Raw genomic sequence first — 20,918 nt, 5'->3', positions numbered from 1 at the left:
ATATACATATATATACACATATATATATATATATATATATATATATATATATATACATATATATACACATATATATATATATATATATATATATACATATATATATATATATATATATATATATATATATATATATACATATATATATATATATATACATACATACATATATATATATATATATATATATATATATATATATATATATATATATCAACAATGTTAACAGTTATGGATGCAGAATTAACCCATTCATTGCAACCAGCAGCTGCAGGTGCTCTTTGATTTATTCTGTTCAGCGTTAGGACCCTGAGGTGGCAGTACTACGCAGCAGTGATTGCGCCTGCTCAGCGCTGAGGTCTTGGGACTGCGCTTATAGGACTGAGTAGCGGCAGAAGCAGCTCCCCTCCGCTTGTATTTCAGCACCATCTGCAAGTCAATGGTGCGATCAACACAGCGCCCTGTGAAGGGCGCCTAATTGTGATTGTGACCACAAAACCTGCCTAAAACGTTTCCCCCCTTCATTCACCAAATGTGAAGACGAAAGATTAGATAACGGTGAAAAAAAATCTTCCTGACTGCAACAAAAGCGATGCGCTTAAGGACTGATTCCCCGCACCAGTGGAGCTATCCTTTCAGCACCGATTTAAAGAGAAGGTTATGCAGATCGGAGGAATCGTTGTGAAGACACCCTAGATCAAGATCGCCTTATTTGGATACAGTCAGCTGCTTCAGAAAAAAAGAACGTAACAAAATGCTGCATTGTTGTTTGTTGGCAAACATATGTATATACTGTTGGGCTATAATACTAGTAAAAGGCATCCTTGGTGCCATCACAATAGATATCGAAGCGATGGATGCCATAGCTGTGAAAAAATACATATTGCTGAATAGCACCATCTAGCCTACGCAGCACAGCTTATGAGGAACAGAGAACAAGGACAAAATAACGACAATGTTGTATTCTACTATGCAGCGTTTGTGGATCATTTGAAGTGTCGAGGCAGAAATGGCTAGGTCCTGACTTGTCTTCAGAAAAAGGGACTCTCCAGTCCAGACTCTCCGAAAATTTAGTTTCACTTCGTGCTCCGTAGGACAGCCACGGCATTCTTGATGTATCAACATATATCTGATCTACAGTATTTGTTTTTTATGAGTAAACCACCTCCACGACATGCCTAATAGAGGAGATGGGTCAGGGCGACGACAGCGATCGCATCGTTATAAACGTGGGAGGGACTAGGCATCAGACATACCGAAGTACCCTGCGCACCTTGCCGGGGACCCGTTTGGCGTGGCTCGCGGAGCCCGATGCCCACAGTCATTTTGACTATGACCCTAGAGCAGATGAGTTTTTCTTTGATAGACATCCGGGTGTCTTTGCCCACATTCTGAATTACTACCGGACAGGTAAACTGCATTGCCCAGCTGATGTCTGTGGACCCCTCTATGAGGAGGAACTGGCGTTTTGGGGTATTGATGAGACAGATGTGGAACCCTGCTGTTGGATGACCTATAGACAGCATCGTGATGCAGAAGAAGCACTGGACAGCTTTGGTGGCGGTCCTCCGGATAACTCGTTGGAAGACGTTGATGTGGATGGAACAGGAGACTCTGGAGATGGTGAAGATGAGTTGGAGATGACTAAACGTTTAGCACTAGGTGACTCGCCAGACGTTAAACCGTCTGGGTTTTGGAGGAGATGGCAGCCTCGAGTTTGGGCACTCTTTGAAGATCCCTATTCCTCCAAATATGCAAGGGTAAGATTATCGTACTAAGATGTAAATGTTTTCTTGCAAATTCAGTTAGTCATGCTTGCTTGCATCAAACAGCGCCTATCCCAGAGGTGGCATATAAATGTGTATCTAAAGGTGAATACGAAGGTCATGCTATACTTCTCAATCACAAAACGCGTTTGTTTGACGTAAACCATTCACTTTCCTTTTCATGTTCACTAATAGCATTCGTCTTAATTATCAAGGTACTTTGCTGTTTATGGAGAATAGTAGATTAATGCAGTCATATGCAGTCCTAAAATACGGGTCTGAATGTTCATCGGTGCATGGTTGGCATATATGCATCTTTTAAATATTTTTTTCTGTCACTGCATTGCATTGTGTTGTATTGTATTGGTGACAACCTTCTTACAATTTGGTCTATCATAACAATATATATTATAATAAAGAGGTGCCCTAAACATTTAGATGACTTGCTTACAAAGACCCGTTTTAATTTATATTCTCTGAAAATAAGGCAAGAATGTTTTATGCCTTTTTGAATGTACATTTTATTTGCATAATTCAGTAAACAACAATAATGTACTACCAAGAAGATACAAGCAATTAAAGCGCAACTAAATTCAGACATAAGGAAATGCATCTGTGTTAAGTCATTTGTCTGTCTAACTCTTTAGACATGGTGAACATATTATTTTAAAACCCTTGATGTCTCAACTTTGGGTTGAGATAAGAATAAGCCCGAAAGAAAACAATCAACCAAGGATAGCAAATATAGGGATGCTGCAGTCAGTCAAAGGTCATCAGTGATGTCCACGTAATTGTTGTGCATCTGGAAATTCACGTCAGCACAAAGTAACGGATTCTACGTCCATAAATTTACATACCCCAGTGGTTGTTTTATTGTGATGGGTAAAATCATTAAGTGCTGGTTTATTATCAGCGCTGTAGTACAGAGCGTACAGAACTGAAGATGTGTCCTGTTTACAGGAGCCAAAATGGCTGTGATGTTTAATGAGTCGGTGGGGGAGGTATTTGCTCTGGTTATGGTTAAAATACATTTATAGCTGTGCAAAAGCTGATGCACATAGCGCGTTAAACTGACGGAAGGAAAATGATTGCTGTGAGTGATACTAGCAACGGTGTCCTTTTCGCAAGCCTTTATTAGGAATGCGTCAGAACATACTCGACAATACTGTGTGCCACAAAAACAATGTTCAACCTGAAGCCAAACTGCAGATTGAACGCAATGATTACGCTTTCACGTAATCCTTAACCCCCTTCTGAAGTTTCCCAGTTTTCCTTCCATACCTCTCAATTCTCCATGATTTTCAGGGATGCTCCTGATTTTGACTTAAATTTAAGTTCTGTCCCAGTCTCAATGCCTCCTAAAACTGATGACTTTTTGCACACTTAATAATGACAATAATTAAGACTTACAGATTTTTTTACTTCAGACAATGTTTAATTCACGTTCCCTTTTTCTGTCAATGTCATAAGTTAATAATACTTATATTTTAAAAATGTTCCTGATTTTTTTCTGGATTTGTCACTGATTGTGTTGAAATTTGACCCTGATTGGTTGAGAGTTATGTTTCCTACAGGATTACATTTCGGTAGTGTGGAAAAGATCATCATATATAACATAATTTCAGGATTTTTTTAATGTTAGAGTTACTTAAACTGCATTAAGGGGAGCATTCAGCCCCTCCCATGTGATTTTTTTTGGGCTATTTGCTTTTTAACATGAAAGTAACACTCAGTTTTGCACAAAACCCAAGGAGGGTTCACTTAAAATAACTGAATGCATTCTGTCTTACACAGGGAAAGTTAATGTTCTGTTAAAATGTAAGAATGGGAACTGCGAACAGAACTGTTTGCAGAAGCAAAGGAAAAATATTGTTTTCTGTATCTACACACACACATTTCTTTCAGAATTCAAATATGTACATGTGCAGTGTGTATTTGTTTCAACATGCATCATTTCCTGGTGAACCTACCTTTGTTGAAAGAGGTATAGCCCCACAAATTGATGGGCTTAAGAGTCAGTCTTCACCAATCATAAACTGAAATGGAAAACTGTGACGGCATACTTTGTTTTACAATAGCAAATACAAATTGGCTATAACAATAAAATGTTATTTTGCAGTATAAAAATGTTTCATATTTTCTTATCTAACTCAGAAGTTCACATGATGCAAAATTAATTGTTGACAGTTATGCATATTTCCCAAAAAGTAAAAAGTATTGCGCTTCCAAATTTTTCTGGCTTACCTTATAGTTCACAAGAGTTTATAGTTTATCTTCGATGCACAATGAATGCACATAGCCTCATAAGTAACTATTTTGTTTGTCCGTATCATTCAAAATATCAAGATTAAGACAGAAAAGTTAACATCTGATAAATTAGACTTTTTTTGTAGAAGTGTGTAACAGGGTCACAAAATCAGAATGCAATGTACTTACACCATTACTCAAAATTACTTTTATTAAACAAAATTATTACTGCCACTTCTTGCTGCTGTAAGAAGGGGGTATCACAAAGTACTTATTTTTCAACTTTATAAACACTAAACTGCACAAATTACATAGATATCTATAAGCAGTTCTGTGAGTTCTGTTGTTAGTATGCATAGATCTCACGTCTAGTCCATGTCTTATAAATATGGACTAGCAGAGATTTGTTATTTTGTACCATTTTCAGGACAGCAAGGGGAAGTGAAAAATACTGACCATATGTATAAATGCTTTTCCTGTTAATATAGTAAAGTGTTAAGAAGTGAAACCAAAAAATGAAACATATATTTAAGTAGAGAAAACTCTGTGTTTCTGTTTGTCATAGACACTAATTACTATAGCCTGTAAAAAAGTAATTTACAGTATTTTGTGTATATACATATAATTCTTGTTGTTAACACCTGTCACTACATTGGTACTCCAGAGCTCTGATCAACCAGACCAGTAGCCTCTTCTTCTGGTGACTGAGGGTGCAGTCAACCTTAGGTTACTTTGCAATGTGAGGGAAATGATCAGATGTATTTGTGCACATCTGCAGATTTTATAAATGAAGGGACACACATTTCCTCCTATAAATATATTTTGTCTGATAGCACATGAGTACCTCTAACATCTGTGTTATGATACTGTTTGCAGTGAGGATAAGGCTTTGTTGCCACACTTGGCCATTTGCTTTTTTTCCCAGATTGCCTGAGTGAACAGTGTTTGTTGCATGCATGATATGAAACTTCTGCATTATAGAATAATGCATCACAACCATAACAGCAGTGTAAGGAATCTTACTTTTATATGTCTGTTAACCTAGTCAGTAAGTCTGAACTGAGCTGCATTGTTGATGTATTTCACTATCATCAAAAAATATCAATCATGTCACTCTTTTGACAAGAGAAGGTTTAACATTATGCAGTAAACAATTAAACAACACATTGACTTCAGGTTACTGTCAGGTTAGGAGAGGTGTGTTATGTTATGGCAGGTCATTAGTTTACTCTGTCAAAACCACATGTTTTATAGAGAATAGTTTTCATAATATCCAATGAGTACTCATGACTAGGCTGGACACATGGAAAGGCACATGAATAGAATTATTTTTTTCTCAGTGTGCCCCCCCCCCCCCCAAGTGCTAGTCATACATGTTTGGCTAAGCAAATTGCAATCAGAGTATCAGTTTCACATGAATATATTGAATGAACTGCATTCTCAAACTACATGTAAGGATTCATGGATACCTTCATTTAAGAGCAGTTACCTATTTATCTATTTACTTATCTGTCTGTTTTTCTGTCTGCCAGTCTAGCTGAGAGTAGGCACAAAAATATTTATATTAAAAAAAAAGCAGGATGGAGTAGGTGAGGTAATAAAGTGCAATTACAATGCTTAGTAAAATACATATGTATGTAGCAACATCTGCATCTTTGATTAAAGCACTTTACTATGCATCTGAATCAATCATTGTTGTACTTGATGTTTTTTTTTTATTATGCATATGTGTTATATTTGTAAAAGAGGTTTGAAACACTGCTTACATTTTAATATTTTTTCAGTGCTGCAAAATAAATAAAGGGACTGAAGGAAGCAATTGAATGGGTGGAGCGAAGTGTAATGGGATGGAGTTTTATTATAGCAGGTCAAAAGACCTTTACCCATAATCAGGCAATAGACATAGTCATTCATTTTCAGCCACAGGTTGCCTCAGTATGCACCCTGCCATAGCTACTTTACTGACTCTCTCTCTCTCTCTCTCTCTTTCTATATATATATATATATATATATATATATATATATATATATATGGTTCTATGTCTTACAATCGAAATTTTAGAATATCGAACATAACAAATAGAAACACACTTACGTGAAAGTACATAACATCGAACATGTACTTTCGCTTAAGCCAGTTCTCTGAAGTGCATTACAGTGTTCAATATTCTGAAATTGTGATCATAAGACATAGACCAATATGCATGCCTGACTGCAATCGACAAGGCCAGCCTTAGGTGAAACAGAGCCCAAGACAAAGGACTCTGAAGACCCCTCATTGCAGACTAGCCCCACCATGTTCTTCTCCAGTGCCCTTCCCGTTTTCCTCTCATCATTGACCCACAACATCTATATAGATTACTTCTTTCTTGTTATTTTCAGATTTTGTTTTACTTTTTTAGCTTCCCACCATGCTTGTAACACACCCTAAAATATTTTTCTGTAAAGAAAAGAAATTCAGTCTTAATTTTTATTTCAAGAAAAAAAATATTGTGTGTCTAAAGCTTAGTATTCAAATATAACAAAAGAGTAGCTTAGCCAAACAACAGAGGAGACATGTGCAGGAATATACAGTCCTGTCTGGGAATACTGTCTGCCTTCCTACCCCTCTAATGAGATAGTTACTTTCTGTGCACCCCTCTGGTGTTAGACTGGACAAATGTAAAAGTTCAAATGGCCAGAGGCATATGTTTTACAGCTGGGAGTCTGCCAGGAGAAACCAAAGAACTCAACTGAAAAAGAAAGAAATGTGTAAACACAGTTGATGGTTGAAGCAAAAACAATATCCACAAAAAATCTCGACTTATGAAGTAAGAACACGTACAAAAATTTAGAAAAACATACAAATCCACAAAGCTTTTGGGTACTAAGAGTTTCTTCAGTGTGATTTAAAATAGCATTACCAAACATGCAATTAAATAATCAAGAAAAACACAGTCATCCAATCAGTCACTTAAGATTTTAAAAGCACATGCAAGCATTACTATAAAAATTGTAAAACATTTAAAGGACACTTAAAAGTGCATATAACAAGCGATATAAACATAGAAAAAGCTATATGTGTATGTAAAAATATATACATACACTACATTATAACTGCATCTGTTTCTTTTTCAGAACTGGCTTAATGCTCACTGTTGCATTTAATCCTGGAGGATGACCTGCATTAAAATGTGGACTCCACTCATATTTTGTAATTTCAAGTATATTGTTGATATCACCCCGTCTTATATTAGAATGAGATACTTGAATAACCCTAAACTTAAACATGTGTTCTGGGCCTTCTTCCATTTGATATTTAAAAAGGGCATTAGTCAAAACTTTACATCTAGTATCTGATATATGCTCTGTGATTCCATCTTTTAATTTTTCTACTGCACTTACGTATACAAAATTATGTGTACACCTCACAAGTGGCTAAGTAAACCACATTCTGTGTAGCACATATAGCAAAACAATGTACTGTAAATTCCTTATGTGTGCTTGGGTGTACAAATATTGTGTCTTTATTTACAATTAAGGCAAGTGAGGCATGGAACAGTTCCATTCCTAAATTTTTGTATCAAATTGCTAACCATATTCATTTCTTATAACAGAGCTGTAGTTTAATTTTTTTTCCTTTCCTATAGGATAACTTTGGAGTATTTCCTAGAATCTTATCCAGCTCTGGTTGTGCAGTAAGAATAGTCCAATTTTATTTATAATATCCAGAACACTATCATTCCTAACATTATAATTAGTTATATCTCTAGTAACATTATTTACTCTCTTCTTATTGATGTTTTGTTTTGAAGGGCTACTATATTTAAAACATGATTTAACTTGTCCATCTCACTCACTGTCTATATAACACTTTCTGGCATTCAACAAGGATTCACTATAACTTGTAGTCCTCAACCCATTAAATAATTCCTCCGTCTGTTCTTGATAAGTATACTGATCTGTATTTAGCCTACTTATTTGAAAATATTGGCTCCAAACAATGCCTTTAAAAACATGCTGTGGATGCATACTAGATCTATGGAAAATCTATTTGAATGAATGTCTTTCTTATGAACTTTCATATGGATAATCTCACTTTCTCTGGTAAAACAGATATCTAAAAACAATACTTTCTTTACAAAAGTTCATCTTAAACTTTAAACAATAGGTAGTCATATTCAGATGTTCAACAAACTTCAATAAATTACTCTCATCATCTGTCCAAATTAGGAACATGTCATCTACAAAATGTATATAAAACACAACATATGAGACATAATTATTCACATCACTAAAAATATGTTGTTTCTCCCAATGATTTAGGGCCAAGTTTACATAGGTATTCTTAAGTGAGGCCCCCACAGCAACCAAAGGCACTTGATGGTGAAATTTTACTACTCAAAACAGCATCTAATATGGAGCATGTAGTTTCAATTTCCCTACCAGTGAGACTACCATTGCTACATAAAAATTCTGTAATAGCATCAATCCTAAAAGTGTTAGGAATAACTGTAAAAAGACAAGCTATATCTAAAGTAACAAACTAATAACTTGAAGAAGTATTTGTCTCATGCCATCGGTGAAGTTTACACAAAAAAATCACCTGCATCTTTGATATAGCTTTTCACATAGGTAAGAACTGACTCAATTGATGTTCTAAATGTAGGGAAAGTGTTCTGTGACCCACCCTTTCCCAGAAAAAAATGGGTCTCATAGATGGGTTACTTCGATCTTTGTGAATCTTAGGGAGTCCATTCAAGGAAGGAATAACAAGATGAGGAACAGAAGAATAATTAAATAATTCTAAACTAATGTCATTCATCATTTGCAACTCAAATATCAAACTGTTGACTCTCTGAATAATATTATGAACAACAGTAGGCTCAACTGAAAAAAAAATGCAGGGCAGGGTGTGCATACAGACTCTACAAAGATGTATTCACAGCCAAAAACTCAACCAGAAAATCAAGCGCTGTTGCATGACAACACTACTCAGTGTGACACTGCCAATGGTCAGCTGCTATCACACACATCATGTCCAGACTATCACAGAAAGACACTTATTAAGCACCCTTATGATTTATAACTATGATGGAAAGTGAAATAAAAATAATGGCAAACTTTTTACATATAAATTAACAGAAATATATATTCTCAGGTCATTGCTATCAGAATACAGTATGCAATCCCCCACACACAAATGTCTCAACCTCTTATCTCAAAAATCAAAGGGAAAGTCAAAAATCATATTGGACAAATAACCAAACTCAGGAACAGTTATTACCTGTTTATACTTACAAACTTGCTGGAATAACAGGTTTTGCATTAGTGTGCATTTATGTTTTAAAGGCGAATTATGGTACTGAAATATACACTGTTATTATTTCTCGACTGCATTCCTCATTGACTTGTCTGATAAAAAACACAAACTTTACTTGGAACAGATGAAAATATGACACAAGTATTCAGGGACATTCTGAAAAAAATCTAGGACAGTTCATGGCATTTATGTCTCACCCTCGTACAGACTTCAGCATCAATTACAGCCACATGTATGACTGTGTCTATATACCTCAGTTGTTTGGTTGCATCAAATGAATGAATAAATACATGAATAACTGCTTCACAGCAATTTATCTTCTCAGCTCATTGTTGACAAAATAGTGTGTGCACCCTTCCCCATGCAGTTTATCCTCTGATCACAAAAATCAAGAAGAAAGCTGAAAATAATAGTAGACAAAGGGCCAAAATCAGGGACAACTATTGCTTTTTTATGCTTAAAAACTTGACAGAATAACAGGCTTTGCATTAATATACCTTTTGAAGACCTTTAAATTTGAAAAATCAAACGGCTGCCATCATTATTTACTGGAGAAAATCCGCACTAAAACTTAAACTTTAGCAGAAACACCCAAAGAGATGACACAAAAATCAAAGATATTCTGCAAAATTAGGGGCAGTTCAGAGAATCTATGGTCCTCACACACACACACACACACACACACACACACACACACACACACACACACACACTTATATAGGTGTGTGTGTGTGTGTGTGTGTGTGTGTGTGTGTGTGTGTGTGTGTGTGTGTATACACATGCAGCACATACAAGCACACTCACACATGGCTATCAGTTATAGCCACTTGAAAGACAGTGACTGCATTCCCCAGATATATGTATCAAATGAATGAATAAATACATAAACAACTCCCACACATTAATTTATCTTCTCGCCTTATTACCATCAGAATGTAACATGCAATCCCTGGACCCCCCCCCCAAAAAAGGTACCTCTCAACACCTTAGCCCAAGAATCAAGGAGAAACCTGAAAAAGTAATGTGAGGCACAGGATTACAATCAGAGCAAGATATTGCCTTTATATACTTATAAAAGTTACTAGAATGACAGGATTTGCAATAGTATGTATGCCTGAAAGCTGTTAAATCTGAAACACAAATGTTTGTCATTACTTAGTGGCTATAATCCTCCCCAATTTCTCAGAACACCAAACACTGAATAAAATCAGACACATTTGAGAGCTTTATACCCCTTTCCCCAAGTACACCCGTACACACACACACAGACACACACACACACACACACACACACACACACACACACACACACACACACACACACATGCGCATGCACACACCCACACACACACACACACACACACACACACACGCACACACATTTACACTTAAATGAAGTACTTACCTTCCTGCCTGATACAGGCAGTAACAAGTAGGGTGCATGTAAAAAAGAGCTCAAGATCACATTTTAGAGTGATTTTATGAGGTTTAGCCACATTGTTTTATTTTATATATGCATACAGTTTAAAAAATGCTTATGTGCATGTACTCCTGCACTGCCACATTATTTATTTTCTTAACTTGTCATCAGGTTGTCTCAGACACGTTAGGTAGCCTGAGCAAACAGGCAGAGTTCCTCTCTGCTTCATGCAGCAGCCTGGTGAGAAGCTCTTTCAGTGATGTTTCTGATGTCCTCAGGAGCACTTACAAACTGGTGGATGAAGCCTATGCTGGCTTGATAAATCAAGTGGATTTAATTGATTTGTTCTGCTTCAAATGTCCTTGGCATACAACAAAACGCAGAAAGCTGACTATTATTTTTAAATAATTATCAACTTTCTGATTTGAATTAACATAATTTATTTTTGTTTTTAACTGAGGGGGGGGGGACTATAGCCCAGCAGCCATTGCCAGATACATATATGTGTGTGTTTATATATATATATATATATATATATATATGGGTTCCTATTATGAGAGCGAAGATTCTTTTAGGTGAATACGAAGACGTCGACCCATGTTGTATGAAGTACGTAAACCACAAAAGTTCAAAACCGCAAAGTTTGAAATGTCGATTTGTTTTGGTTGGTCCATCTGCGGTATAGTTCCGTAAGGTAAGCGTGCGATAGATAGGAATTTAGTGTTAGGATTTGGGTTAAGGTAAGTGCATAGATAGGTAATTTATGTAAGAGTTAGTGTAGTGTTAGAAGTAGGTGTTTTTTTAAATGTATGTATGTGTTTTATTTATTTTGTTTGGGTGTATGTGTATAGGGGAAGTGTGCGGTAGTTACAGACCTTAGGGTTAGGGAGGGGTTAAGGATAGTGCATAGTTAGTTGTGTATGTGGGGTTTAGTATAGTGTTGGAGGTAGGATTTTTTTTAAGTGTATTTATGTGTTTTATTTATTTTGTTTGGGTGTATGTGTGTAGGGGAAGTATGCGGTAGTTACAGGGGTTAAGGATAGTGCATAGTTAGGTAAGTAGTATGTAGCGAGTGGTGGGGTTGGCTGACTATTGCAGGTTGATATTTTTTTTCCCCCGATTTAGTGCATTTGGGATTTACGTGGTTCGCGGTAAGGGGGTCAACGTTTAGGTATTTGCATTTAGGGATTTTCGCTTTCCTAATATAGACCCATATATATATATATATATATATATATATATATATCTATATATATATATAGATATATATATATAGATATACATATATATATGTATGTAGTATTGAGCAGAACAAAAAAAAAAACTGGAAGGAATTATTCCTTTAGAATAAATGTTGAGTTTATTCTTTTTTTGTTAGTTATCCTTATTACCAATAATTCAGAGAAGGGTATATAAAGAGTTATAATAATTGCATAGCCTGAATCATTGGAAAATGATGACAGTAACATTTCAGAAGTTCCCTGGAGTACCATAACATGTAGCACTTTTAAAAGAAAGCTTGTTTGTTAATAGTCTTTTATTTAATTGAGGAATCATAGTCTTTTCCATATCTAGCATTTTATTCTGTTTTTAGCTTGCTGCCAACCCAGAGAGTAGCTTATATGTTTTTGCATCTTGTAAAATATGACAAGCATTTGAAGGGGAACTTTCTTTATTTAACAGGTATCCATCACTACATTAATTATTATTATCAGATAACATTACTGAAGTCAGTTTTATAGGTAATTAAGGACTCCTTATTCCACATAGTCTGTCTATTATTTGCTGGGCCAACTGCATGCCCCATTCATACAGCAGCCCAAAATTCCTGGTCCCTGTTGTCATAAGGGTGAAAGTATGTAACTCTTATTCACCGTTGAATCATTCAGTTCTTTGACCCTACAAGCACATTAAGAAGGCAGTTTCATCCATCCGGCAACCTTTTTACAGCTTTAGACTTCCTTGTGTCTCCACCCCTCACTCAAATAATATGAATGGTCAAAAGTTAATCTCTTCTTTATGTACACCTCTTTTCACTTTATTTAGAAATACAACACTTACTTGACTCTTGATTTATGAACTTTTTTTTATAATACCACTCCTTGGCTTACCTCTGTCAAAGCTGTGCATGAAGGTCGCTTTAGTCTGTCTTTTCATGTCCTTTACTGCAGATCCTGTACCATTTTTATTACTCTCCAAAGAAATGCCAAAACTGATTTAAGTCTCCAGGTCTTCATATGGTACTTTAGCCAAGGTCTTACCAACTATCTTTAAAGATGAACAATAATGCTTTTTCTTTTATTTTCATGTTTTTTTCCTATACAGCCCAATATTTGAATGACATTCCTTTCTTTTTTCTCCTACTACATGCTTAGCTGAACATACTCTGTTAGGATTATTCCTTGACCTGTTCTTTTATTTATTACTTTACATTAATTTTTTTGTTCAGGAATATTTAACTGCATTGTCAGCAGAGTCCTGGACAGAATTACTCCAGTAACTTTAAAGCACATGAAGTTGACACACATTAACTTTGAGACTACAGGAGACAGCCTGCAGTATGATTCAGAGCAGCATGTACAGGTAATCTGTGTACACAGAGAATGCTCAAATGTAACGGCATATTAAAACAAAAAAAAAACGTATGAGGTGATTAAGGTATCCAGAAAGTTTGATTAAATCATCCTAATAAAAGTAAGCAAACTAAGCTTAGTCTAGATGCCTATAACCTGTAACTGGAAAATGTTCCTCTACATTAAAATGTGAAAAAATTCCCATCAATTACAGCAGGAAAGAGATCCCCCCAGACTTTAATGGAAAACAAGTCTCATAGGCTACAATGGCAGAATACAATAAATATAGCAAAGAAACAAAACACCACAGTGAAACCCAATGAAAGCACACTAGAAATGTGCATATACAATGTCACAAACAACAAAGCCCGTACAAACTAATATAACATGAGAATAAACTTCATTCACTTCAAAGAGAAAAATGCAAACAGACCTACAAAAATATGTAAAAACACAAAGTAAAGAAAATGCAACAATAATATCAGTATATCTGAAACACAAGTAGAATTGCAAAATGTAGCAATATCAGATTAGTGGAGATGAAATGGTGGTGGGGTGAAGTCTGTGTACTTGTTTAGCTGTGCATGTACATGTCTGAAAGGTATGATTGGTGTTACTCGAGTGTATGTGTTTGTGTATGGGGGGATAGGTGAGTGTCCGTGAGTGTAGCCAAGTAATAGAGGTGGGTACATTGATCAAACATCTGTGTGTGGGGGGTGAATGTCAGCATGCGTGAGGAGAATGACTGAGAGGGTTTCATGTGCAAATGTGATGCACATGTGTATTAAATAATATAAACCAAAACAATAGAAAACCTCAAAATAATTTGTACCCGAACAATGCACAAACCCAGATACATAGAACAATACAATAATGGCAGCACCTCCCACGTGACTGTTAAATAAATACACACTAAACAATAAACCACAGCAACACAAATCATAACAACAATAAATGCATGCACATATACCCCTGAAAAATGTATCATAGGATTACACGTGTACAACTACACTCAGAATAAGATGTGTGCACATCTACATAATTTTGTAAATAAACTAATTAAAATCCTTCCTACTCTAAAACAGCTGTAACAAGATCATAAATCCTCTCAAACAAAACAAAGAAACATGTAAATAAAATATCCCAAAGCACACATGTTGACCATGCATCTCTGTGCTAACACCTACTACACTTACAAACAGAAATGCACAAAAGCACACACATGCATTTTGTTAGTAAGTCAGATTTTCTAGAAAGAGTTTCTTCAAGTCAGTGCAGGTGATTTGCAATGAAACAGTGAAAGCAAAGTTCATTTTCAAGTTAAAAGAAAACAAGCACACTTTTACTAAACATACTTTTGGTTTGGTTCTGTGTTTGTCAGTCAACTTTTAAAATCTTACTAAAACAAATATTTGTTACAGCTCACAGATTTGCTATTTCAGTTATGTTTAAACTCTCTTGCAAAGCTTAAGCAGCAGGGGTCATGGTATTCCTTGAGTAAATTCACAATTAGGGGTAATTTTACCCCTTATAAAGAGCAACCTGACTTCTTTGGTGTATATACAGCAGATTAGGATACCATTGCTGATAAAGCAAATAGTCACTATGTCTCACTCTTGCACACACACAACAGATACATGTGCACACACACATATATATATATATATATATATATATATATATATATATATATATATATATATATAGAGAGAGAGAGACACACACACATGCACACACGCGCACACACACACACACACACACACACACATACACACACACACACACATTTTACAATATGAAGAAATCCATGAAAACACAAACTCCATTACAAGAAATAAGTAACAAAATCATAATAATAGCAATATCCAACAAAAATACACCAAATTCCCAAGTCTAGATGGGGAGTGGGGCACAAAAAAAAGACAACACCTTGCCAGCTATTTCTATGAATCCAGCCTAGTATAGGCACATCCAAAACTGGCCATTAGGACTAGGACATGCTGACCATATCATCATGTCTGAATCTCATTTTGATCTCCACCCAACCTAAACCTTAAACTCACTGATCCTATAAAAGAAGTTATTAAAAATAAATTAAAAACAGCTTACCTTTAGTTGTTCTACCTCCCAAGCTTGATCAAGCATGCTTGGTCTAGTTGACAGCTGTTCAGATTTGCACTTCTATTTTGCTTTCTGTACTAGATTTATGTACTTGCTTATCAGCAGGTTTTAGGTCGCCAGAGGTTAGTGGTCATCAAAGAAAGAGTGAGAAAGGTATTGCATTACCCCTTAGTATCAACTCTTTTTCTTAGGCACAGTGACCTCAGAGCGATAATAATAAAGTCTAGAGGATATGGGGTAGGGCTTTACTCATGCTGGGCATATTTTGTTAACCTTGCTTGTAAAATGAGCCCTATCAGTCCAATATTCCCCTAAAGTCAATATCTGGGTCTGAGGGAATGAGTCCTTCTGTGAATCATGTGGGCCCCATCGTAAAAATAACTCCTGCCCACAGTGGTTTGTATACTTGATGCTGCCCTTGGGTAGTCCCATGCATTCTTCTACATGCACATGCATTCCTCCCTGACTTTCATACAGTATGTAGCCACACCAACTCAACAAGTGCTGCTTTCATTCCCCAGCACGCCTGTATAGGCAGTGGTATAGCAGGTTGTATGACACCCCCTCCACCAACCATGCACTTTCAGTCTTCCCACCTTATCCCTTCGAATGCCTGAGCTGCTAATCGAACTCAAGTTGTCTTGGTTATAGTTAGATCTTAAGAATTATGGAGAAAGAAAATCGTGTGTAATTCAACACAGCATTTTTAATACTCCTGTGAGAGCAGTAGTGACCTTTGGGTCCTTAACATGGAGAGGAAGACCTCTGCATTTTGGAACTCTCTCCCAAAAGACAAGGGACTCATTTTCTCTATCCAGAGACTTATCTCAGATGGTGGGAACTGTATCACCATGAGGGTCTTCCTGTGGACTGATGCTTCAAGTTTCCTCCTTGCCCTCACTTTTGTTTTTCTTATTTTAAGACGAGATAGAATTCGTGAGAATAAAACGTAATACCAGTCTCATATTACTGTCTGTGAATGAAGTACGCCCTAAAACTCTAGTTTGTTTCCTGAAAAAAAAAGAAAGTGCATATGAAATACAGAGTCAAATATGTACCATTACAACCTGCTCTTTGATAACAACAGATCTACTGTAGCTTCTATACACTCTGTGCAGCATAAGAAACTACCTCACAGCTCTTAGTTTAGTAACCAATCAGGTAACACATACTGAATAAGCAGTAGAAACAGTTTATTCTCCCCACAGCTGCAGTTAGGCAAAAATAAATCAGAATAATAATCTTGAAGCTATGCATTTTGAATACAGTACTCAGTGATTCACTGAATATTTTAACATATCCACTACAGAAAAAAATGCATTTATCATATTTGTCATCCATATAAGTTAATTTAAATGATGATTACATGTGGCAATGCAGACAACAAATAGGATATTTTCTATGTATAGTTATGTGTGTGAGCAAACAAAAGGAAATACATGAATTGAATACTTATGACTGAATATTTAAGTGAATAGAATCTCCAAATGATGTCAACCTCCTACAAGATGGTCTTACACAAACAAATGATTGGTGCCAAAGTCATGGCCTTAAACTCAATGCAAAAAATGTATTATCATTTCTTTCAGTAAAAGTGATGTTCCTGCTAACTACCACATCAATAGCAACACCTTAAGTACGCACTCAGTGGTGAGAGACCTGGGCACATAGGTTGACAGAAACCTTAACTTTGACCACCATGTCTCCACAGTGGTAAGAAGGGTATTCTATATTACTCATCTCATAAGTAAGGGCATTGCCTCCAGAAAAAAAGAAGTTATTACCTCCCTGTACTCTTTCCTTATCAGGCCAATAATAGAGTACAGTGGTCCTTTTGGTATGTACCTTTCTAAGCACCTGCAACAACTAGAGAAATCACAAAGCTTCCTCACAAGGAAAACTCAAGGTCCTATGGGGATTGTCTGAAATCACTGTCACTTTATTCTGTTTCATACATACTACTCAGAGGTGATTTTTTCCTTCCATATAAGGCAATCTCTGACTCTGTGTTATTGGAAATGCTTCCTATCTGAAAGTCGAATGGTACACAGGTTACTCACTCTAAAGACCATAACCTGGTATGTGACATTAACAAAACCTGCTAGAGGGACAAATTTGTCTCCCAGAGGTTACAACTCCTTTGGAATAGACTTCCACTCCATGTCAAACAGAACACCTCATTAGCCCTCTACAAATGCAATCTGGACAATTGGATGGGTGACTGTAAACTCACCCTGGGGGTTCCACTTGTGTCCCTCTCGGACAGGTGCAATAGGTGCTGATCGTAGAAATAAGGGTAAGAACTTGGCTAGGCTTGTAGGGGCCCTAGTACCATTAGCCTAGTAACTTCCTATGATCATATGAAATAAGGGATTCTATATAGGGATTTAAGAATTTGTTAAGAGATGAACACTCTCTGTAATGACAGAATTTGGAAACCATAGAGAGGAACTCCACAGAATGATATTTTTTTGTTTCTGAATATATTTCAGATGTATGACAAAGCAGGTATCGTAGAAGTAAAATAAGTAATTTCTGTGTGTAACAATGCATTACCATGCATTTTAATCTCAATCAGTTTATTTAAATCCTCAGGCTAGTGCTTTATGGGGGCATGAAAAAACTGATTATGAGCATGCATATAGAATGAGATTTTCGTAGCTTCTCATCCATAACATAAGAAAATTATATGGTCAGTGTAATCCTGAACATTAAAAACTGAAGAGACAAAATGCTGAATACATAAAGGAAAAACAACTCAGTTTCAAAACACTGCTATTTGAAGGAACAAGCCCCTCCCCCATAGCCCATAATGTAGGCTGTACCACATTATATCCGTACTACTAATTATATTATTCATTATTTTATCTATGTGGCTGCTCACTTAGGGGGAACTATATGGTCTTTTCCTGATTCTATATAAAATCTCACAACACATTTCAATATTTTGATCAACACTTTTTCATCTTCAGTATTCTGCAAGTGGCCAAATGATTGCCAGTTTCTTCACAGCACCCATTCTTACAGTAACAGAATTATACAAGACATGAAAAATATACTTTTTTAAACTGGTTTCATGATATGCTGTCTTACGCTATTAAAAGACTTTAGTCCATTTTCAAAGGTTTGCTTATCATTATGGACAAATGTGGCTGTCCCAAGCATTATTCTTCAACAGGACTACCTTTGTATCTGCGTAACATATCCTCTTGTGTAATTATGCAACTTGGTTTCCAAAGTCTGTCAGTTAAGGCCGGTCCTTTGTTAATACAAATAAAGGCAGACATAGTGAGTTGAAACTTCATCGCAAATCATGGATTTGATTATAATGGACACATTTCTATAAATGTATATAGCTGTGATGTGACTATCAAAGAAGGTAGCTGGATGAGTACTACAATGGGAAATATGGCAGACTATAGATTCACTCATAAAATGTCTCTGCCTTTTCAGTAAGCAAAAGATAAAACGTAAGTTGGATGGAAAAAAAAATGACTTTATTTTCCCTGTGATAAGAAAACACAGTTAATTTCAGTTTTAAGTGAATAGAAATAAATCTAGACTAGCAAAAGTGACAACAGGAAGAAGTCATCCAAGTTTAATGTATTTAGTCAATGGTATAATATGGAATATCTTTTATAATGTGTGTTTTTAGCAAATGAATTCTGCAAAAAGACCATATTTACTTTGCAATCAACAATGTTTGCTGTGAACTAGAGTTTCTTGCTGGCATGAAACTGAATGAAAAGTCCTAATGAATTTCAGATGGCTTTGGCATTAATTACGTCATCCCTAAATGAACATATTTCACTGACAGCAATTAGAAGAAATATGGTGTTGTAAAGATCAAATATATTAGCAAAATGAAAATGAATTTCTAGGAAACAAAGCCAGTCAAATACATTAGTGAAATGAAAATTAATTTTAAGGAAATGTAGCAGAATCTACCTAAAACATTGTTTTTGCCACCCAGCAAAATTTCGAAGCTGTCACAACTGGTCTATTCATGAGCCTTCTTAGGCTATCTGTAGGTACGGTTATGACTTACTGATAATAATATTTCAATTTTAAAAGAAATAATATTTTTATATCCTGTCAGTAACACTAATCACATCTGTTCCAGTGTTCAACAAGTTCCTGCTTCTTATTCCAGCCCTCATCATGTATTTACCTCTCTGCATGTGTCAGCAAATCATACCTGTCAAACAAACTGGTTTCAGTTTTGTATTTGTTTTTCTTTTACTTCTTTTGTGTTACCTTGGTCTCAGAAATTTGTTGTGCTGCATTGTTTGTTTCCTCTCTGTTTTGTGGTTTTAAGCAACCATCACAGATTGCTATATGAGATGTCATACTTTTTTCTGTAAATTTGTTCTCATTAACTCCTGCACAAGAAAGATGTACTTCACAAGTTGTGATTATGTTCTTTGTTATTCCTGTCAGAACTGTAATAGATTCACTCATTCCAAGTCGTTAATGATCATGTAGGAATAAATGCATGTGTGTGTTGGCACTTAAAATAATTTAGATATAACTAGTATTACATGTTACAAATTACATTTAGTGAATTAATGTGCTTATTAAAGCTGAAACATAACCTTTATCCTGTTTATTCTTGTTATGTTTCTTTGCAAATGGCTTCTTTTTGCTGTACCTCTGCACACCAGAAGAGAAGTGGAAATATTTTTTGCTTGAAACAGGAGAGAAAAGGTAGCAGAAGATATGGAATCCAGTAAACATTTGATTAATATTCACAATGATTTCCTGCACTTATACAAAGCATGGAATGGCATGCACTCATTAGCATAAGAGGAAGTCCTCCCATTCATCCAGATCATTATCAATTCCCCAAGCAAGTAGATAAGTTCATTTGCTTCGGTGCACTGCATCTTTTTGATAAGCCTGGTGCAGCAAAAGTAGACATCTACATTTCGCTGTCACTAAATGTTACATAATAGTTTTTGATGTAATAGCTTTTTATACTCCCCCACCCGAGCTGCTAAACTTGCACTTAAAGCCAAAAAAAAAAAAATATGCTGAATGGTTTCATCTTTGTCTTCACCATCCTTTCTACATTTCTGTAAATAGTAATCATGTGCCATGTTTTAAAAAATGCTATTTATTTGCTTGCTTGCATGCATTTTGTAATCAGGTGAGATACAACAGATGCAAAACTGCCAATTTTTATTAAAGAACAGTAAAGTGTTTACATGTGAAATATGTATCTATCCCTTAAAATTTCTGCACATTAAAAATCATAATACTGTCCTTTAAAATATGTACAATGGGTCAAGAAGTAGAATATTTTTTTTCAAAAGACAAGTAGATTCCATATAGCTAGTGATAAGGAGTGTTTGCATATGTACCCTTAAACAGGTATAACACTGTGAAGGAAATCAATAAATATAGCAGGAATAAAGCTAAGGCAAACTTCATAGCATGTTGCCTAAATTATAGCAGTTGAGTATAATTTGTAGGAAGGTACATATGAC

General features: G+C 35.7%; 1 protein-coding gene across 1 annotated transcript in view; it reads left to right on the top strand.

The window, feature by feature from the left end:
- Nucleotides 1–366: 366 nt before the first annotated feature.
- Nucleotides 367–20,918, top strand: part of KCNC1 (potassium voltage-gated channel subfamily C member 1) — a 796,343-nt gene continuing 775,791 nt past the window's right edge. The window contains exon 1 of the mRNA XM_044082879.1: nt 367–1,760. Coding sequence (XP_043938814.1) covers nt 1,191–1,760 — 570 coding nt within the window. The 5' untranslated portion in view covers nt 367–1,190. The remainder of the gene's footprint in view (nt 1,761–20,918) is intronic.

Source organism: Protopterus annectens, chromosome 9.part0, assembly GCF_019279795.1.
Source record: "Protopterus annectens isolate FY-2018-M chromosome 9.part0, PAN1.0, whole genome shotgun sequence".
Classification (NCBI taxonomy): domain Eukaryota; kingdom Metazoa; phylum Chordata; order Ceratodontiformes; family Protopteridae; genus Protopterus; species Protopterus annectens.
The sequence above is the reverse complement of the archived record's forward strand: the minus strand, read 5'-3'. Positions and strand labels throughout refer to the sequence as shown.